This window comes from Alligator mississippiensis, chromosome 13 (genome assembly GCF_030867095.1).
Source record: "Alligator mississippiensis isolate rAllMis1 chromosome 13, rAllMis1, whole genome shotgun sequence".
In the NCBI taxonomy this organism is placed as follows: Eukaryota; Metazoa; Chordata; order Crocodylia; family Alligatoridae; genus Alligator; species Alligator mississippiensis.
Window position 1 is genome coordinate 5,066,843 of NC_081836.1, and position 22,251 is coordinate 5,089,093.

Here is a 22,251-nt window from a genome sequence, read left to right on the forward strand (position 1 = left end):
TTATGTTTTCCTCCTTGTTTCTTATGTAACACCTGGATCAAGTTACCTGCTTCCCTGACACCCCTGGAGCCCTGTGCAGTGCAGTGTGCCAGTACTGCATGCCACCTGTTTGCTCCTGGGGGTTTTGTCACACTGGGGTGAGTGGTGGTGATGGAGATGAGAACAAAAAAAAAAGCCTCTGGATTGCAATCTGCAAGCAGAAAGGTCAGAGAAGAGACTGTTCTCAGGGAGGAGTGAGGGGGGCAATCGGGGCATTCTCTGCAAATTAAAACCAAGGGGTCTGAGCTCAGATGGAAAGTGACAACAACAACAACAACACACCCTCTTCGTGTTTCTTGGAGGATCCAGAAGGTCTCTCTGGCCCTGCAGCTTGGCTGCAGCTGGCCCTCCTCCAGGGTAAGTTGTAGAGGAGAGAGCGAGAGAAGCAGAAACCTCTAAGAAATTGGGCTGAGGGCACTTTAAATCTTTCTTGTCCCTGCTTGCTCATTCCTGTCTGGTACAATATAATCAGATCCTCTCGGAGTCAAGCCTCTTTCCTTACTGAGGGCAGCCTGGGAGCAAAGGGAGTGATTTCCCTGGGCAGTGCTGCTGTCTCCAGGCTCAGCCCAGCCAGGAGGGGACAGAGTGGAGCCGCCTTCCCTGGCTGCCTGCACTGCCGTGCGCGGGGCTGGGGGCATTGCTCGGCGGGGAGGCAGAAGATGCATTGGAGGGGCTGCATTCTTGCAGTCCCCGGCTGAGCTTCCTAATGACTTTCTCCGTGTCCTTTTCTCTCTCGTGTCCTATTTTGGGTTGGGACTGCTGCAGCCGCCACAGCCCAGCTTGTCTCCTCCGTTCCCTTGCACTGGGGTGAAGCGGGACTCCTCCGAGTGTTTTGTGCCGGATTGCTTTCGGATGCCCTTCCTCTCCTCCTGCCTCGGCTAGCGCATCGGGGACTTGTGTCTGGGAGGCTTGGCCCCTTTGGCTTTGTGCTGGATCCCAGCCGGTCTCAGAAGCAATTGCCCTTCGTTTTGCTCCTTTTCTACCTGTTGCCTGGTGCGTTTGGACGTGTGCGCCTCTGGGTTTGGAGGCATCTGCCCCTTCCCTCGACTCCGGGATGCTGCTGCTACTGGGGATGAAGATGTTGTAAACTCCTGGAGGGGCCGATCGCTTTCCCCCACCCTTGATTGCCCTATTTGGAGAGGATACAGATCTGACGTTGGAGCTCCGCTTGCTCTTGTTTTCTCCTTTCTCCTCGGAGCCGGGTTGCTTTTCAGTGCCTGGTTCGCTGAGATCATTGTCAGCCTCTGTCCCTGGGAGTGATCTGCATCGATCTGCTGGCTTCCCTTGGATCTGCTGGCTAAACACCTTATGGGATTTTCCTTCCATCTACTTCAGGGTAAGTAACTCCCCCCGCTTCCCCCACCCAGGACACAAAGCACTTTTCATGCACACGCAGTTGCAAACTTCTGAGCATTGTTGTAAAGCTTTTCTTCTTTTCTTTTTTTCTGCTGAGTTAAATAATAATAATTAAAAAAAACCCACCCCAAACCTGCTTTTCTTTCTTCCTGATTTATCAAGACCAGATTTTTGCTTCTCTCTTCCCACCCCTCCACCCCTTCCCCAAAGTGATTGATGGCTTGAGGGATGAGAAATCGCCACAAACAGAAATCAGTTACAGATGAGGCAGACTTCAGGGGTAGGCTTTGGAGTCATTAAAACATTTCCACCGCTACCCTGCTTCCCCCACTCCCCAAAAAGAAAATCACCCCACCTTTTAAAACCCATTCAGGAGCACTTTTATTCTGTATCTCTTGCCATTTTCGATGGCTAGCAGATTTTTTTGATGGATTTCTATTTTATTTCATACGTTTGAGCCAGAAGGAAATATTTAATCAAGAGAATTAAAATGTATTGATTAAATTGGGGTATGAGGAAAAAAATGTTTTAGTTCGGACAAGATAATGAATGGAAATCTTCCTGGTGGCAAAGGAAGGAGCATAGTTATCAGTGTAATATATATGCATTGTTCCTTTGTTCATCAGGAATATTGTTCTTCTGATAAACACGTGCATATTCTCGACGATGTTCTGGATATTTCTTTTACTGAGATATTACTCGTACATTTACAAAGGAATGTGTGTTATACATATACCTATGTCCTGCATTACAGATTAATAATAATACTGCCAATAATGTTTCATATTTTGTAGATGCCTTCAAAATAGCCGTAGTAAAATGAGTCGTGACTGACATAATTTGCACATTTTCTATGATGACACTCCTATCACGATCTTTAAGGATATCTTGCGAGAACAAAATTTGCTGCGACTCCTTTTCATGCCATCCTTTTCACGCCCCCTGATTCAAACAGCCCCTTACACTTTAACATGTCTGCTAATATTTATCTGACAAGAATGTAATCCGCATAAACACAGAAAGGCCCCGATTCTTGCAAATGCTTAGGCATACATGCAACTTCTGATTATCGACATTGATGGGATTACCGCTATGGGGCCACGTATGCTAACTGTTCACAGGATTGGGGCCATGTATTTTTATTGTATAGATTCTGTGTGTGAAATCCTGGCCCCGTGGAAGCCAGCAGTGGAGTTCCCAGCTTTGTCGAGGGAAGCTAGGTTTCACCTTTGAAGGTTAGACAAAGGACTCTACATAATTTTTGGAATTTGCAACCAACTACATTGTGTGCAGGCTTTTTTCTTTTTTAAACTGCAGTTTCCCTTCTTAAATAGAGAGTTCTCCCCCAAATCGAAAATAGCTTCAGCCTGGCAAATGGAGTTGAGTAAATCTCATGTGCTTGCAAACCCACCAAGGAGGGACAGAAATCAAAGCTTGGTCTCCTTGTGCTGGTTCCAGTTTGGGAGTTGTGGGGGGGTCCATTGCAATAGTGGGGCTATTCTTCCTGCTGGCCCAAACCTGGTTTTGCTGTGAAATCAAAGCCCCACAGAAGCTGATGGGAATCTCGGGTTCACAAGGAATGCAGGATTGGGCCCCAAGCCATATTTCTTTTTAAGTGGAGTTTGCTTACAGTGTAGACTGCCATGAGGATGACTTGTGTAGACACAGCCAGGCTAGCTGTGGACAACTGAGCTTGAGGTAGCCCTTCAGCCACATCAGTACCATGCTCAGCACAGAGTGCAAAACCCGCCGGAGAAGGGCTCAAACTTCTTCAAGGAGGAGCCTGCAATGAACTCTTGTGCTACCACAGCTGCAGCTCTAGAGCATATTTATCTGATCCTGTAATCCGGGAGAAATGTATCTGAACCACAATGGCAGGATCAGGCCTCAAGACAGTTTCTGGTAAAAATTAAAAAATACCGATTGGGCAGATGCCTGCTAAATTATCCAGGAAATCCCATAGAAGTGTTGTGGGCTTCAGCACCCCTGCCACATACTTTCATAATCAGGATTAGTGATATTTCCATTAATACTAAATCGTTGGTCATGCTAGTGCTGCAGCTTGGTCCGTGTTGCCAACATTTCCCAGAGATGAACAGACTGGTTCACTTCTCCCAAAAGATGGAGAATGAAATCCTGACCCACTGAAGTCAATGGAAGTTTTGTCAGCAGCACCCTAAAATAGTTGTGAAGGGATAGGGCTAAGATAAAGATTTACTGAATGGGTTAGGCCTTTGGCCCCAGATGGTTTCTTCAGCCAACTCAAACCTGCTTCTGAGGACACCTGTTATTCTGTATTAGCTGTGGAAGTGTATCTGCTCGCTGGATCATCCTTGTCCCTTTGTGTGAGGTCTGTCATCAATGAGCAATGCAGATAGGGGCACATCTGTGATTTGCCTGAGAAGCAACCCCCATCTCTGACTTAAGACTGTATTTTCAATCATGAATCCCAGTGTGATCATTTGTTAAAAATGGGTGGTGTACAGTTCCAGTAAGATTTGGTTTGATGGTGGACGTGTTGTGCTTGCTGGTTTCCGATAGCAGTTACACCCATGTAAACGTGCAGTAATTCACAGCACTGTGAACGTGAGCAAAACTGGACCTGCTAGGAGTAGACATCCTTGCTGTTTCTGTATGGAAATGTCTGATGTCGTGTTAGAAATCAAACTCTAGAGTAAAAGCAATCCATCTTGGGACCGCTCCTGAAGATGGTTGGGATTTTACCCTGATCCTCTTGAAAGGTACTGCTGGTTTGGCCTTTGGTAAGGATGATATGAGGCAAAACACAACCACGGGATGCAACTGTATCAGCATCGCGCTGAGGCAGGTGCTTTGTAAAGATATAATAGGGGAATTAATTGATGGACTGTTAATGAACAGGCCCTGAATGAAGGAGTCAAGGGGGGAAGGAAAAGACCCTTTCAGCCCTTCCAGTTGGACCAGAAGAAACTTGGTGCCTGGAATGGCCAGTGGATTCAGAGGTCTGCAGTTACTCACTCGCATGTGCAGAGAGCTTTGAGATCCTCAGATGGAGGGTGCAAACTGTTACGGGATTTGAAAAGGTTTCAATGTCATATCTGAGTTCCCCTCTGCTGCTTTAGCAATCCCAGCCATTACCATGAACACCAGGCCAGCTCGAAACACAGTGTCAGCGTCATCCCTCCACTTTCACTTTGCTGCAATTAGTATTTCGTATGGCTGGTTGGCAGAAACGAGAATGCGGGAAGGTGTTAACTTTGGTTCATGCTTATAAGTATATGTGTGCGTTAGGCCTCGCCATGCTGGGACTGAAATGGTGCATTTACAGCTGTGTTTAAAAAATGTTGCTTATGTGCTTCCTCATATGGACAGGATTTCAGACCCAGGACTTTTCGAGCCAAACCTTTTGGTATAGACTAAACCTCTCTGTCTAGCCTTTATAGCACACGCCCAAGTGCCTGTCCACACTGCTAGGGAATCCCAGCGCTATGGAGCAGCCGCTGCTCCGAACAGCCATTCTTGCTAGCGGAGTGGTGAATGCAGTCATAGGTACGTATTCTGTGTACCCAGCTCAAATCGTCTTCTTGCTGCCATCAAAATCAATGACAACACTCCTATTCAAGTTGATTTTGTGTCGCAGGCTCATAGATATTACTGATTTTGATCGTGTTCAATTGAAAAGAAACCGAGAAACTAAAATGAGTTATAACTTATTTGTATTAACTGCAAACTGGATATGTCATCCCCGCTGACTTGCAGGCTGTTAGCTTATTCCCTTTCCAGCATTTCTCTCTTAGGACCAGATCTCAAGCCTATCCAAGACGATGGGAGTGTTTCCAATGGGTTTATGAGCTGTTTTCTGCAGATGCATTACATTAGTTTGTCAAGTGCTTGGTATATGGAACGGATGCCAGATTTCCAAAGGAGTCGAGCACCCTAAGTACTGGGCTCTTTTGAAAACTGGGCCAACCGGCAGGTCCAGAGCCCTCGAGAAAATTCGTCCCGGACTGCACAATTTTCCTTTGTATCGGCGTTATTTTTCTCAACCTCCCAAGCATAACTGGTTGGAAATTAAGGAAGCTTGAAAGAGGACAGTGTTTAACTGTTTTCTGAATTCCCAAGGATCACAAACACCCAGCCACCGTGGTTCAACCCGCATTTTAGTTCAAAAAGATTATTTTGGGGTTCATTTTTTTTTTTTTAAGAAATTTTCCTCGTTAGTTCTTTTTAAATAGTATTAGTATTTAACTTTCTTCCAAATTTTTGCAGCTCAGTAGAGCAAAATCAAATCTCCCAGCTCAAATGAGCTTCCTACACTGGGTTGAGCACTTGTCTCTCTAAGAATTACTTCAAGGCATTTCCGTGCATACATCACTCCCTTTCCTCTTCCCCCTCTATTTTATCATAGCATTTATCAAGTGAATTTGGGAGTTTGCAAAAACACCTGGAGGAACCAAAAGTGTTGGCTTCCTAAACAAAGCTTTGCAGTTTGCATTTTGTCTGCCAAAGTTAAAACGATGAAAAGTTTTGGTCAGAAGCAGCTTTTTAAAATAAAATGGATTTTTTTCTTTTTTTGCAAGTCATTTCCACGGTTTTTCTTTCTTTCTTGCAATGTTCGGAGAGGATTAGGAAATCTTTTTAATTTGGTCTTGTTGCAATTCAAACTGTGTCATGCTTCAAAAAGCATAAAATTTGGTCTCCGTCTGGCAGGTGAAGTCCATCAGGATGATTTGATTTGGCATTTGTGAAGTGGAGCTCCCTGGAATAGCCAGGACCCAGTGCAAGCATAAATCTCTTTGCTTAAGAAGACCCACGCTCACGACTTTTCTGCCATATAAACGTGTCCCTTCAACAGGGTAACGAGCCAGGGTTTTTTTTCAGAACGGGGTTTGCTTGTCTTGATACGCCGCTGTAAGCGCTTGCATTTTTTCAAGCCACTCGGCCCATCGGACGCTGAATTCTTTCGAGACGCGGGTTGTAAGCATCGCTGTCGGACGCCTGGGCGTTGAGCGAGCTTGAAAATCGACACCCTAAATACAGCGATCGAAAGGGGAGCCGAACTCTTGTGAAAATCTGGTCCCAAATATGAGGATCGAGAACCTGGTGCTGGGCAATTTGGGACGATCCCCCCCTTCAGAGGCGAGGCTGCTTCGCTTTTCCCGTGTGCTATACTAAAACATAGCTTGACCACAAATCGCTTAAAAAATCTGGTGCTGCTTTTGTTGCTGATTTTCCTTGCTGATATTTAACGGGTTCCTATTTAAAAAACAAAACAAAACATGACAGGAAAATCCCTCCTGTCGCTGGACGATGCTTGGCTCGGGGATGGGGAGAGCGGGTGTCGTTGGGTGAAGTGTTTTGCGTCTTTTAAAAGCGTCCGAACAACCGAAGTATGGAATTTAATTTAAAACAATGAGCGGGGCAGGGGAGGTGTATGCGCTGCCTCCAGGCTTGGGCCTGCGAGTCTTGACTCCTGTTCACATCAGTGGAGTCCCTCATGCCCGCGAAGGAGGGATCAGACTTCAGTTTACGCTGGAAGCCGCCGGCCTGTGCCCTGAGCTGCGGAGCGATCGGTTCCTGAAATCAGTGGGAGCTGCGGGTCCCACTCGGCGCCGTCCATGAGGAGATGCCACATGGCCCCTGTGGGTGGATTTTGGAGCCGAGCTGCCCGCGATCCCGTTCTGCTTTGTGTCGTGCTCCTGTCTCGGGCAGCTCCTTGGCCTCACGCCGCATCCCGGCGGCCTCGCCACACTGCCCTGGAGATGGCTCCACTGAGGAGCTGCCTCCATGGCTCTGCGCGAGGGAGGCCAGGGAAAGGCCCCATCATGGCAGAGGCGGATGGGTCAGCGTGGCAGTGCTCAACAAGCACGAAGAAGGCTGTTGCGTGTGTCCGGCTGGCTTTCCCGAGTAGCTTTCCCCTCATGACTACCCCTTCCCGCACCGGTGCATGTGCGTGAGGACATTCCTCATGCACTGCCCGCCGCCTCACATCATCCTCGAGGCAAAATGGTGGGAACCCCAGCATCTGCCCTTCAGGGCCTGCTTGCCTCCTCTAGATATGCTGCTGCTCAAGAGAAGCGAGAAGAGGGGCGCCCATGTTGGCTGTACCCCTCCTCACACACGCACACATGGAGGGCGGCCATCTTAGAGGACAGTCCAGTTGTCCTCTATGGATACGAAACCTGATGCCTTGATGTCTTCTATTTTTTCTCTTGAAGAGAAAAAGGTGTTTTTCACGAGAAAAATAGAGGACAGAAAGGCGTTGGGGTTTTGTTTCAATAGAGGACAACCAAACTGTCCTCTAAGATGGCCGCCCTCCACGTGTGCGTGTGTGAGGAGGGGTGCAGCCAACATGGCCGCCACTCTTCTCGCTCGTCTTGAGCAGCAGCGTATCTAGAGGAGGCGAGCAGGCCCTGAAGGGCAGCTGCTGGGGTTCCCGCCATTTTGCCTGGAGGATGACGTGAGGCAGCAGGCAGCGCGTGAGGAGATGAGACTCACCAGCCCTGGGCGCCAAAACTTCCAGTCAGGCTCTGCTCCTGGGTGTGGAGGGGAGCCATCCCCTTCAGCAGGCAGAGCAGAGACCCTCATGTACCCCCTTCCCTTTAAGGACTGGCCTCCTGAGCGCCCGAACCCAGCATGGCTGGCCCTTCTGGGGCACCCTATGCCTGCAGGCTTTTTAAGCCCTAATGCCTCTGGCCCCTCCATAACCGCGTGAGGTACGGTCGCCTCATGAGGCCCATTCTAGAGACAAGGAAACTGAGGTGATTTTACAGAGAGGCAAAGCGATTTCCTCAAGGTTACCCAGGGATTCAGTGGCAGAGTGAGGAGCCATGTTGGTCTGCGAGGGGAAGCATCTCACGGCCTCATCCTCCCCCGAAAACAGCCCTCGCCGCTCCAGCGGCTAATCCTAGGCAGTAGCCACCATGACAGCCCTGGTTTAATCTGGACTGGGGAGCCACGGGGTTTACATGACGCCGCGGTCCTTGTCTATACAGCTTAATCCAGCGGTCCTGGCGGTTTGGTGTAGACGCACCTCGGGAGCTCCGGATGAGCGCTGGCCAGAACGTCATTTTTGGGGGCGATTTTCAGACATAAAACATTTTCCTTTCTAGGTTGGGGGTAGAGGCTCCTTCCCAGCAGTCACAGCCCTCGCTCGGCAGGTTAGAAATCCAGATCCCAGGTCTGCCCGATTCGGACCCTCGCGCTAGACAGGGCTCTCTTAGTCTGTCCCCGTATATAAAATAAATACTAGCAGGAGCAGGGATTTAGACCCGGGTCTCCCATTTGCCGTGGCCACGGATCATCCACTTATTCAGAGGCTCTCGCTTTCTCCCTGGTTTTGGTGGGTCGCTTCGTCTTTCCTCACGTGTAAAATGGGAGCAGTGCTTTTTTCCCCCCTGCCTCGCTTATGGGCCGTGAATCTGAATGAAGAAATGCTGAGAGAGCGCATCAGAAGCCCAGGACCGGGTGTGCGTGTGTGCACGCGTGTGTACGTGTGCGTGCACATGCACCCGCACATGCGCGGACGTCTGCACTGCAGCATCCCAGACTTCGGCAGACCGCCAAACCGCAACGCTTAATTCAGCCCCGTGCCTGCACGCGCACGTGCGGCCTCATTCGCAGCTTGTCCGGTGTCTGTGCTTGTATATATTTGGCCAAATCGCAAGATCCTGAGTAAGAAAAATATACATAAATACATTCTCAATTAAGCTTCTCTGTGAAACATACCTCTGCCCACCTGCGTGGTTGTCTTGTGCTTTGGTGTAAAAGTCCCTTTGGAAAAAGGGAGTAAAAAGTGATTAGGTCCTTTTTTTTTAATTTTTGCACAAGTGTTTGGTTTCCAGATGGCTGGGAACAGCTGCAGGCCGGTCGGTGGGAATGCAGTCACGGAGGTAATTCAGCCGCCCGACCGTCCTCCAGCTGGGGCTGCGGCCCTGTTTTGTCCCACGTGGCAAGGGATGGTGGAGGGGGGCTCCTTAGGGCAGGGGCTCCCAGCTCGCCTGGGGATCTTGCAAGGGTTTCAGGGTAGCCATAGGCTGTAGGATGGGAAGGGAGGAACACCATGGCCCTGACTTTCTGCTCTGAGGGTACTGCTGCTTGAAGCACGAGTTAGTTTGGCTCCATGCCTTCAGGTCCTCAGCAAGAGGAATTTGGGCTTGGATGTTGCTAGTTTGACTCTTGCCTCCGGTGTAAGGATGGGTAAAAGAACAGCATGGAGGACACTTGCCAGGTATCACCCTTGCACTGCCTGTGCCCACCTAGAGCTGCTGGTTGGGGTCCCCACATTGTCACAGCCGCTTTCCAGGTGTAACTTTAGGGGGTCAAGTTATCATTGCTTCCAAAAATGCCAGAGAAGCTCAGATGCACAATATTCCCTGCCTCCATGGCTCTTTTCTATGGTGTGTCTAGCTCCGAACCAGAGATGGGCGATGGGAACCTGTCCTTTGTTCTCTCACCTGTATGCCAACCACTGAACCATGCTTAGCCTGAAATGGAGAGACACAAAGGCAACCAGACTAAGGCCCATCTATACTACACCACACTACTGGACAGTGCTTTAGCTGGATGTCTGGGCAGATGTGCACTGCTTTACTGCGCTCTCTTGATGTGGATGGGTTTGTAGAGCAGACCTACATTGTATTAATCCTCTTCTTGAGGGCTCAGTTTTCAAAGCTGAGCCCTCAGATGCCACAGGAAACATCCAAGTCTTAACACGAGCCCTGAAATGCTGAACTGGGATCAGGGTCCGTAATTAGCTGCCAGCAGGCATTTCATTGAGCAGAAAAGGGACAGGCTGACAGCTAGTGCAGAAGACCGGGAGTCAGGAATTCTGGGTCCTTTTCCCAGCTTTGCCATTGTTGCAGCCCTAGGTGGCTTTGCTCAAGGCATCTAGGCCAGCTTTTCACAAGCATCCATGCAAAAGGGCATGCCCACAGGTCTCCCAGCTTGTGCATGTGCTTTCAAAATCACGGACCTTCCCAAATCTGTGCCTCAGTGTCCCCATAGGTAGAATGACTTTACCTGGGAAGGGGGTGTGCAGCTGAGTTCAGGTGCGTCAAGTGCATTGAGGTCATCCAGGGGAAGCTTCTGTCACACGGTTGCATATTGAGATGAAAGCAAATGCCAGTCTCCCACATACATAGCGGCTAAGGCCAATTTTTTCAAAAGAGGCTTTAGGTGCATCATTTTGGGGGGTCTTGGATAAGAGACCAGATTTTCAGAGGCGCTGAGCTCCTGCATTTCCCACTGACTCCAGCTCAGTAGTGGGTGCTGAAGAACTCTGCTAACTTGGCTCAAACTGGGCACTCAAAATAATTTCTGAAAGTTTTGGCTCGTGTATTTGTTACAACATCTGTAATCAGCCGCTGCTCTGTGGTAATCAGCAGGAAAATAGCTTAAACCCATATTTAGGAGCTTTCATTATAAAGCATCCCTGCTTCCCACAAAGTATTCAGCTTTGCTGTCTGCACAAAAAAACAAACATCTCCTGGAATCAGATGCAAAAAAGGAAGTAAATACAGGGATGGGATGGGGTGGAAAGTTAATGGAAAAAAAAATCTAACAGTGTTTGGCCCATTTCTTTAGCTCTAGCTTCCACATACATTCAGATTCAGTTGCTTATAACTGTAATTCCCCTTTTGTTTGGATTACTGTTTTCTTAGAAGTGATTTAATGTTACCTACAGACATTGGTTAGTGCACTGAGCAATCCCAGGTCTGCAGGGAGGTGGAGGTGGAGAGCCAGAGATAAGCTTTCCCCAGTCCTGTCTGTTCTAATTGGGAATTTTTCTCCCATCTGGAGGTAGTAGCATCCCATTTGTTCAGACTTGTCACATGTATGGGACTAGAGCACTGCACTACCCTGCATTGAGAGGGTCAGTGAGGCCAGGCTGCAGAGAGTCTTCCCCAAATATAGGCTTCCTCCTCGGGCAACAGCAGCACTTCCACACAACAAGTCCTCTCCGTTGCCTGGCCATGGCTTGGGACCCCATTCCTCTCACATGGAGGTTGCAGCATGGGCAAGGAGCCTTATTCCTCCTTTTACTCTCTTCCCAGCCATCACAGTCAAGCATTAAATAACCACAAATGGGGAGGGGAGGGAGAGATGGATTCATGAAACAAAGAGGAGCTGTTGAAATGTTACCAGTGAGAAACTGGAGCTGGGGAAGAGTGCTTCCATAAGGTGATATGGTGCTGCTGCACTATTCACCCACTGGGATCCCCAATACTAAATCCTCGGGCTCCCTGGCTCATCTGTCAATGTGCTTCTCTTTCTTTCCTATGTCAGTGTACTCTTTTTGCACTGACTGCATAGTCACTGGAAGGTTATCCACCTCCACTAAGTTTCTTAGCTTGGAAGAAGTGCTCAGTATATACAGCTTGAGGTCAGGCTTCACAAAGAGTGGCAATACTGTTACGGGACAATCGGGAATAAAACCCGTGTCCAGTCCCTTTGTCAAGGGAATGCAGCTGCGATTGTGCCCAGGGGGTGCTTGAGGTTCAGGAAGTGCCGGAATCGGCCTCCGCGTCATTTGATTTCCCTTTCTCCTCTCCAGGAAAGGATTAGGGAGCTGGGTTGTAATTAAGGAGGTGTAGCTCTATCCATGCAGTGTTAAACAGCCCAGCAGCTTGGTTTGGTTGGTAAAACTCAGTGGAGACCAAATGGACTGCCTAATGTAGCATCTCCCTGTTCCAGATCACTCCCTGAATTCTTCTCCAGCATGGGCCTGCTTCGGACCCTGCTGGGCCCCACATAACTCTGCTAACTGCAGACAGAGTTGCTCATTTGTGATCAAAGGAGTGAAATCAGTGTCTGGCTCAAAGGAGGAGAAGAGTACCGAATTGGAGGACTGCCTCGCCGAATGGGTTGCAAAGGAAGGAGAGTCCATGGGAGAATCTGAGCTTGTGGTGCCCTGCTGAGAGCAAGAGAGGAAGGAAAGGGGGAAACCTTTGCAGCCTGATATCTCTGCCAGAACAGACCTGAACTTTCTGCTTGAGGAAGCTTGAGTAGGGGGAAAAAATGTGCCCCTGCGTGGAGAGGAGAAAGAATCCCGTATGTGCAGGGAAGCGCTCTCTGGAAGATGAGGGCTGGGGTCAGCGCCGCTACAAACACACTTGTTCCTCTGGGGGATGAAACGTGTAATTTAGCTTGTCATGGAGGAATGTGCTCAATGTCTTTATTTAATAAGAAGGTTGTTAACCTGCTGGGGTGCCTTCTCTTCCTTTCTCTCTCCCCCTCCCAGCCCAGGGTAGGAAGGAACACGGTGCTTTTGTCTCCTACCCTGTGGTTGCTGTTGGATGAATGGATTTAGTAGCAGCTCTGTTCACATGACTGGTTTGAACTGTACCAGATACAGACATGACACAACTACATACCAGGCTGGTTTTCAGCCCCAGTTCTGGTCCCTAGCTCACAGAATATTTTCCTGCACACTGAAAAAAGGCCTAGTCCTAATTGCATGGGGCCTGGGGCCTCTGATGCATGTTTGATCAATTCAAACACTGTGCAAACACTTCTTGTTAAAAGGCTAAGCACTTGGTGCCGTTACTATAAAATCAATGGGACTGGCAGGTACTCAGCACCTTGCAGGATGGACACATGGATCTGAGCAGAGAGTGGAGCACGCGTGTCAAATTTTCCGAAGAGAATTCTCCTGCTCCTTGACTAGCCCTCTCCAAACAGGACTGGTCTACGTGCTGCTGGAAGCCCTGATTAAGAAAGCATCTCCATTCAAGACAGGGCAGGAAATAAGCACATGTTAAAGTGATTCCTAGGCCAGGGTCTGTGCCTCAGGTGATCATGGACCCCATTTGTCTTGCACTCATGAGTGAGACAGGAACCCAGGTGGTGCTGAATGACCTTTAACAACTGTAGTGATGGTGTCAGCACACTAGGTTCTGATCTGCAGCAGGAATGGTATTCCAGAGAAACATTTCCTTTCACCCCTATGGAAAAAAGGCTCCAAATGTTACAGGGCTTCTTACCTCAAAGTCGGTTGGGTCTGGGCTCTGGATGTACAGGAGCTTGGAAAACCTACCTGGGGAAGAATCATTATCCTACTGTAAATATCTAAGTGAGCACAGACTATATTCTGCTGACCCAGAGGAATTACTAGCATCCCCTGTGAGGCTGTGATCTTCTCTCTGGGTTGCCTAGTAGCTCTGAGGCTGTAATTAGATTTGAATGGACAGAAGGCTGCAGAGAGAACCCTACATTTTCTTCTGAACAAGTGTATAGCCTGAAGTTGTGTTTTTCAAAGCCAGATAAGGGATTAGGCCACACAACTCCCATTAATTCCAATGGAAACTGCAAAGTTCATTTCACTCAGCAGTTCAGTCTGAGCCTGCAACCTCTTACTCATGCGAGCTGTCCTGCTGAAGACAATGGGACTGATCACATGAACAGAGGCTGCTCTGCTGATCAAGGCTGGTAGAACACAGGCCTGGATAGCTGTCGTCACAGTTTTAGCATCATGTCATATAGTGCAATGAGACGATAACACAAATTAAAAGGAACCACAACTAGCAGAAGAATGACACACTGTTCCACAGTCAGTTGCATTTGAAAGGCCTGATCTCCTTATGAGTGGAGCATCTTTTCAGTGAGACTGAGAGCGTGGCACTCCAAACATGCATGTCCTGGTGCCTTCAGACAGAGACAAGAGGCTTCTCTGGATTATAGCGTCTAATCAAACCTGGGCCCTGCACAGGTTTCAGTGGTCTGTGTTCTCCTGGAGGTCAGACTATCTGATCTAGTGGTCCTTCCTGACCTTAAAATGTATTATTTAGTGTCACAGGAGCTGCTAAACAAGACATCCTTATGTAGCAGAAAATGTCTGAGGACCCTCTAACTTGGCATATCTCTCCAGGAGGGATTAATGGAATGACTAAGGAGCAGGGAGTTGAGATTTCCTCCACCAGAGCCTCATCTGACATTGGCACTGAACAGATTAAGCAACTTCTTAATTTCTTTCTCCTACCATGTTTCCAGAAACCCTTTTAGGGCTGGATCCAAGATCCATGTAAATCAGCAGGAGTCTTTTCATGGGCTTCAGTGTGGGCTTTGGATCAGTCGCTGGATAAATAAACAGAAGGAAATAACAAATCACATGCTTCTAACTCGTATTTTAAATAGCCTAAATGTCTGACTCCTGCTCTGACTCTGTCCAAATCCTATGCAGGAAAATATTTCTCTATTTCCATGATGTCTACATTCACTTTTCCCCAGTGATTAGGAGTGTTAATAGCTGGCATCTTGGTCCAAGCCTATATCTGGCCTAGAAGGAAAAAATATATGTAATTTCTCTAGTGGGAAGTAAAATGCTATGGCTATTGGTTTCACGCAGTAAGTTTATTGCTTGTATGAAAAGAAGCCATCCTTTTGCAGACTGAGTTCCATTACCCTGGGGCAATGCAGACTGAGAGCCTCACCCTGCTTACTGCCGAATGTGAAGGAGTCTCTCTCTAAAAGCAAATTATATGTTGGTAATGGTTTCAAGGGGTTTCTTGCATCTATGATGAGGTTACCCAGTCTGCTTCTTTGGTGTTGCCTTGCAGTACCACCTGCTGGATAAATGTGGAAATTAAGCAGTAGTAGTAAGGCTGGAGTGAAATGAAGCCCTCTATTTCTGGTTGCCAAGGACACGTTGCAGGTGTCATAGGGATTGGGTAATGTTTGGGTACCTGGCTAGTGCCTTTAATTCTTTACATTCAAACTGTCTGAACCTTGTTGAAGTGCAAATGGAACAAGTCACGAGAAGGTTTGTTGCAAATGCTGGAAAACCATGACTGCAACTTGATTTTTTTTTTCAATCAAAGAGCAGGATGTGAGGGACTCCCCTCCTCAGTTCAACACACATGTTGCAACTTGGCAACCCCTCTGGAGTAGGGATGAGAGAGACCCCTCTCCTTCCACTGGAGCAGTCAGCAGCATGCCTCGTGAAAGTCATGGCTTTTCTCAGCCCACCTGCAAGGAAACCAGGCTGTGCATGGAATTAGATTTATTTAGATCACGAGAGATCATTTTGCTCATCATTGGAAAGTAGCTGCCTCTGCAGCAAACATCAGCTGTCTTTTCACAGTGGGTGGCAACACCCTGGGAGAAATTCCACGTGGCTGTTCTGATTTTAAAGCAATGAGTTCTTGTTGCCACCTGGATGGAGCCAGTGGGGACCAGTGCTGTGTATGTGGCTTCTGGCTGTAATAAGATGCAACTACAGCTCTGCAGGGCATGTAGGCACTGGATGTTAGCCTGCAGCTTCTCCATACCTGCTGCAGAACTGTGCTCAGCACCAGGAATCATAACAGCTTCTTTTCTCATTTCTGAGCTCTCTGCTTCTAATTTGTGGGGCCCCCAAATGAATAACTCCTTGGCCCTGAATATCAGACACCCTGGCATGATGCACTGTGTGCTTAACCCAGTAGAGCTGCAGCTGGGGAAGGGGTGGGGAAAGATGGCGGGGGTGTGGAAAAGTGGCCTGGCTTACCCTAGAGGCAGTAGAGAGGGAGAGCCATGGAGTAATTAATATCGCACAGCAGCTGATGGTGGGAAAAGGACGTTGTTGTGAATATTAATGAGGGAGAAGGCTAGGGGAAGTTTACTTAGATCCTAGAGGCCAAGTCCCAGGCAGCAGCTCTAGCTCTTCCTGTGACCTAGTTTCTTCTTATTCTTCAGGGGCCCTGCAGTCTGCCATGAAAGGATTGAGATCATTGCTGGCACAGGCAGGCTGACCACTGCCAGTCACAGGCTGTGTCTGTGCAATGGGCTAGGCAGAAGGTTGCAAGAGAAAATGATGGATCCCCTGGCCTGAAAAATCTAATAAAGCCATAGGCTGTAATGGTCAGAATGAAAAACCCCATCCTTGGTGCCTTTTTTAGCCCTAAGGTGATGGCTTTGCAGGCCCAGAGAGCTCAGCTCAGTTTTACTGGAGAGGCTGGAGACTCCCACACATGCCCTAGGTCAAGATACAAGTGGTGCTGCCCCCCCATTATAATTAGGGGCCATGGTCTGAAAACTGAGTCCATTTGGCTCTGGACTTAGTGGTTCATCTCTTCCTGGTCTCTCCATGTGGCAAAATGATTACCAGGCCAGTGCCTTCTCCCATGGGAATGCATGAAGTCTGTGGGATTTCAGACAAGCCAGGCGTTAGACATGCATCTGCCCCAGGGTGAAAAGGGTCTAAATATTTGCTTTTATCACTTGCCAGCTACTTCTGAATGTATTCTGTCCTCTTTCTCAGATATGAAGCCTGGGAACAGCCTGGGTTAGCCAAACCCTTTCTAGGCCAACTTGTCCTGCTCTGCACAGTGGGTGATGCCTCCTACCCCATTATGCTTCTGAGTTGCAGTGCCCAGGAAAATAGTAATGGAAAGGGTTAAAAGGTGGGATGTGGGGAGTAGGAGAAAGAAAATAGGAAGCAGAGGGACAAATACAGGTCCCCTGTGGATTTGATGCTCATCAGGGGAGGAGCTCTCTGGCTGCAGCTACATCTCTGTAGGTTTTGGAGCTGCAGAAATAATTGATAATCCCATGGAGAAATACACACAGGACACATCACATCCTCTGGGTTGTATTGGCAGCTCTAGAAGTGCTTCATTAACCCCTGTGGTACTGAGCTCTACTGCAGCCTCTGTAGCAATGGAATATGGCAGCATTGCGCTAAGCACTGACCTGCCTTTCTCTAAGGGGTGAGGCAGAAGAGAGAGACAGCTGGAGGGATGCTGGGTCTAACAGGCAATGTGGAGGTGCTAAAACTACCGTGTGAAATAAAGCAGCAGGAACTACAAATGCATTTTAGGTCTGGATGTAGTAAAGCAAGTGTTTTGCTCCCCCTCCCATTGTGGTGCCCCTTGTTGTAGTTATCCAAGGGCATTCTGAAATCAAATGGTTCCCATCACAAGCATAGACAAGAGTGCTGCCATACTGGCCAGCTCTGAATATATTTGGAGCATGAAGTAAAGCTATGCATTAACTGCCATCAGCAGATTCAACAAAGCAAGAAGTTAGCTTGGATTCTAATGGGCACATTCAATACATTCACATATCTCACACCCCTCATCCTTTATGGCATTGTAGCCCTTGTCTGTGGTTCCTCTGGAAGCCTGGGGCAATATGATTCCTCTTGCTCTCACATCCCAGAAGGAACAACCCAAGTATCTCCCCAGCTGTTGGCTCCACTGCCTCCTTCTAGCTGAACTTGTGAGGGACCAATGTATAGCTGGGCAGGGAGGCTCAAGCAGAGGGGAGGAAGAGGGGGCTTGTCTCTAGCTCTGACAGACCAGGATTAGGAGCCAATGACTCTGGATTCACCACATGCTCAGTCCAGTGTCACCCAGGCCCTGCTTTCCAGAGATGATCACAGCCACCTTGCCCGGTGGGCTCCACAAGTGCTCAGCCTCCTTGCAATTCAGGCGTGGAGTCTGAAACTACAGAGGAGCTTGGGAGAATGAGATGCTGGTGCCCTCTTCTTTCTCCCCTCCCTCTGGGGTGTGTGAAGCTTAATTCAAGCATGTTCCTGTGGTGCTTTGAGATCCCTGAAACAGGGGGGTGTACTAGGAGGGACCTCACTTTCCGCCCACTAATGTTTTCTCTTTGGACTCCAGTTCTAGGGTTCTGGTGGAGCTGGCCATGATGTTATGGTTCCTGGTAGGTGCCCTTTTCCCAGCTGTGATCCTGACTGCGCCGCCTCCCATTAACAAACTGGCCCTCTTCCCGGACAAGAGCGCTTGGTGTGAGGCGAAGAATATCACCCAGATTGTGGGACACAGCGGCTGCGAGTCCAAGTCCATCCAGAACAGGTACAGGAAGGCCTGGGTGAAGCCCAGCCCACAAGAGACATAAAGGCAGGCTGGAGATGGGAGTGCATTCATTTGGGGGGTGATCGCTCTGGAAGATGCCACAACTGTGACTTCCCTGTGCACCACTGCAGGATAGCATCAGAACTGCTCTACTCTGGGTTATAAGCCCTGCATCTCAACTGTTTTTCCTCCAGTGGCAAAAGCCAGGGCTTTTTGAGTAGGAAGGTCTGAGTTCTAGCCCCACAAACCACTGACATCTCTGGTGGCCGTGATGTTCAGCATAATGCCCACCTAGCAAGCCATGGACTTGTGACAGTGCAGCTTGATCTTGTGAAGCTGGCTCACCCTGTGTCCTCCATTGCCCAGGAGGTCCCAGTGTTTAAAGCAGAGGCAGGGAAGCTATTCCTTCACTTCCCTCCAAGACTTTGGGTCCTGCCTCTGCTTCTGTGGCCCATTGGGTCCCATTCCCCCTGCAGTACACACACACAACTCATGGGGGTGGGGAGGAGAAGGATACTAGTTGGTGGAGCAACTCAGGGTCCTGGCTGCTTCCCCACCATGACACCTTTCTGTCCACCTGTCTCCAGTCTACCCTGGCAGAAGACCATGACCGCACTGTTTATTACAGCCCCTTGTGTTTCCAGACTCCTAGGTGGGAAGCATATTGAACAGGGTTGGCATCAAGCCCTAGTTCCTCCTAGAGCTCTGGCACCAGGGCTTTACTCTTGCCTTGTCTTTGCAGGGCCTGCTTGGGACAGTGCTTCAGCTACAGCGTCCCCAACACCTTCCCTCAGTCTACAGAGTCCCTGGTGCACTGTGACTCCTGCATGCCTGCACAGTCCATGTGGGAAATTGTAAGTAACACCTGCACTAAGGCGCTTGCAGTGGTCGAGGGCGATCAGCTTTGTGCTTCAGACCTAAGCCTTGGATGAGCTCTGCCACTAGCAAGTTTTTTTTCCCTTTTCTGCACCTCAGTTTTCCCATCTATAGCCTGGGAACATTCATTCTGATCTTCCTGGCCAGGTAATTAATGGCTGTCTCTCTAGGACCTTGCCATCTTTTGATGAAAGGCAATGTTATTGCTATGCATATTAGAAAACTACATAACTATAATAGCTGCACCATCCCCCATGGTTCAATGCATTATTCATTTCTGTTCACACCCACATGCCCTCTCTTCAGAACATTCCCTTTGTCTCCTTCTCCCACTCCTGGCTTTTTGTCTTCTTTTGTGCCCAGAACGGCTTCCCACATCCCATCTGCCAGTCACCCTCTGCTCTCCTGGTTGACAACAGATCCGTACCTTCTCACTCCAGAATTGTTGCAGTGAGACTGTAAACTAGCTGCGTATGAGACCTTGCCTTCCTCACTGGCTTGGCAAATCCCCATGGTGCTCTGGGGACTGATGCATGCAGCTATGGAGCCCAGACTAAGTCATGGGGCTGAGTGTCAAGAGAGCTGGATTGTCTTCTCAGGTCTGCCATTGACTCAGTGATGGACCTTAGGGCAGAAGCAGCCTCTGATTGTGAGCCCCCAGCTGACCACACCTAGCGTAGCATTTACAAGGGCCTTCCAAGACTATGATGGCATATTTCTGTGGTGATAATACCTGATCAGGGACCCATTGCACAAAGCATTGTACAAATGCAATAGCCACCAGTTTGTCTAACAGCAGAGACTGATCCAGGAACTTCTGGACTTAAGACCACAAGTCTGTCCAGCTTGAGAGCACCTTGTGGTTATACAAACCCATAGGAAATGACAATTTCTGAGCCAAAGAGTTTAAAATAAGAAAGGCATAATGGTGTGGTTCAGAGCAGAGGCCTATAGCTGGCTGGATAGTTGGGTTGGGAGAGGGGCAGAAGAACTAGCTCCCACTCTCTCGCAATGTCCCTTTCTGATCCAGGTGACGTTGGACTGCCCAGGCAATGATGAGATTCCCAGAGTCGACAAGCTGGTGGAGAAGATCCTCCACTGCAGCTGCCAGGCCTGTGGGAAGGAGCCAAGCCATGAAGGGGCCCTGTTCAATGTTTACCTGAACGCGGAGGAGAACATGCCCGCTGAGGGCCCTGGCCCTCATCACTATGCCCACCACCAGCAAGAGGTGGAAGAAGCTCCCGTCTCCAACCACCACCACCATGAGGAGGAGGGCGAGGAGTGACCCGCACCCTCTGGAACTGTCCTTACAGCCTGCAGTGTGGACAGGGGGCTTGCGCGAGGGAGGGGGTGGGCTGGGGGGGGATCTTTCCTGTTTAATTACTACCCATCATGCTTTGCTCTTAGTGGTGCCCTGGGGTCAGAAAGTCCAAGGCACGGACTGGGCTTGGGCTGAGACCTGGGGATGGAGCCGTAGAGGGCTCTGAAGAAACACCACTTGCACATAATAGCAATAATATATTGCAAAGAGGCAGGAGGCTGAACAGAGGGGCAGCAGCTGGGGGCAGGGCTGGGACTTGTCTCCTCAGGGGCTGAGTGTCAGGGCACAGGCTGGCTCTGCGGGGTCAGAAGTGGCCTTTGGAGTCTCTTTCTCTCTTCTTTAAATGTCTCCCACAGAGGAGCTGATTCTTCCTGCTCCATGACAGTGTGGGCTTCCCTCTCCCTTCCTCTGCCACTCTCCCAGGGTGCAGGTAGAGCTAACGTTCCCCCTCCTGCTGCCTTCTTGGGCTGTGGGGTAGAGTCATCAGCTCTGAGGCCACCGCTAGGGGATAAGAAAATAATTCATTTCTCATGCCCCTACTCTGGATTTGTGCAGCATTTACTTCAGACTTTGCCCTTGGATGTGGCTCCAGGGATGGAAGTGAGGGGATGCTCAGGGCTCGATCCATGGTGGCCTTCCTTGTGCCGGATACAGGAGGGATGGAGACAGTGTTGGCTGCCCTCTGGGAACTGGAGGAGAGCACAGGCACATCCAGCACTAGGCACTGCCAACAGGAGGGCGTGAGCACATCCATTGGACACGATATGCCGGTGGCCTTTGGACTCTATATCTCTCCAATGCCCCTTCAGTCAACGTTTCTTTGCCTTGCTGTGTTCAGTGAACAGTGTTTCTGGCCTCACCCCATTTCCAGGATCCTCTCTCTTATCTCCTTGAGGTTACTGTTGGGCCCTGGTGCTCACTCCTGTCCCATGTAGCAATGATAAAGGTCAAAGAAGGGTGCAGCAAGGGGCTAGGAGGGACTGTTCTCCCTGACTGCTGAGTCTGATTCTGCTCCATGTACCATGGCCAGCCAGCCATGAAGGAAGAGCTCCTCTGGCAGAAGGCTGGGCTTGTAGGATTAATGTGGACAGTGGCAAGAGGACTGGGGACCAGTGGGAGGCTGTTTTCACTCAAAGGAGTGGAGAATCCAGTTGGCACCAGTGTCCCCAGTAGGCCTTAAGGCCTACAATTTTACATGTGGACCCAGGAACCTCCCTTCATCTCCCCTTCCCTATTGCTCAACCACCTGTTCTGCCTTATTTGCCTGGTGTTGCAGGGAGCTGTTGGGTATGGAGGTCTCTGTTCAGCTTGGCACCTGTGAGAGGCTCACCTGCCCTTGCATACTTTATTTTCAGTTCATTGCCTTGGGTAGGGAAGGGCGCAGTCCCCAGAAAAGAGGGAGCCAGGATGTGCTATAAGCACTGGGGATCCTTGCTCAGAACCAAGTGTGACTGAGGCAGCGACAGACCAGGCACAGGCAGCATCCCCTTACCAGGGGAGCCTGGGCCAGAACTGGTGCACGTGCATCGAGACTGCTCCTGCCCTGCTTTGCCCCTGCCATGGCTCCCCTGCAGCACTTTAACAGATGGTGGAGGGAGGGGGTGAGGAGATTGTTCCCAGGCGCCCCTTCACACTGCAGGGGATTGGTAAGGCTCTTGGATAGACACATGTTGCGGGACCTGGCTGCCAAGCCCTCCCTCCTGCTAGCCACCTTCACTCTGCTGTACAAAGCTGATCTCTGTCGCTTTTCTGACAAAAGCTTCCAGAGCTTGTAATCAATATATATATTTCGGCCGGAAATATATATATTTCCTTTACACCGTTTGTTCCCCTTGAATAAATTAGTTTGAACTTCAATTTCTCATCTATTTGTGGCTTTTTCAT

The 22,251-nt window shown here is 49.3% G+C and overlaps 1 protein-coding gene across 1 annotated transcript; it reads left to right on the forward strand.

The window, feature by feature from the left end:
* Window positions 1-209: 209 nt before the first annotated feature.
* Window positions 210-22,224, forward strand: NBL1 (NBL1, DAN family BMP antagonist). The gene is made up of 5 exons (XM_014601984.3): window positions 210-396; window positions 805-1,375; window positions 17,976-18,170; window positions 18,913-19,024; window positions 20,077-22,224. The coding sequence occupies exons 3-5, from the start codon at window positions 18,001-18,003 to the stop codon at window positions 20,329-20,331; spliced, it is 537 nt and encodes a 178-aa protein (XP_014457470.1). The 5' UTR covers window positions 210-396; window positions 805-1,375; window positions 17,976-18,000; the 3' UTR covers window positions 20,332-22,224.
* The last annotated feature ends 27 nt before the right edge of the window (window positions 22,225-22,251 follow it).

Bases quoted from the DNA above. Each gene is read 5' to 3' on its own strand.
- NBL1 (XM_014601984.3), top strand. From the start codon at position 18,001: ATGATGTTATGGTTCCTGGTAGGTGCCCTTTTCCCAGCTGTGATCCTG. The intron at 18,171-18,912 runs GTACAGGAAGGC...TTGTCTTTGCAG, and splicing joins TCCAAGTCCATCCAGAACAG to GGCCTGCTTGGGACAGTGCT. The intron at 19,025-20,076 runs GTAAGTAACACC...TTTCTGATCCAG, and splicing joins CACAGTCCATGTGGGAAATT to GTGACGTTGGACTGCCCAGG.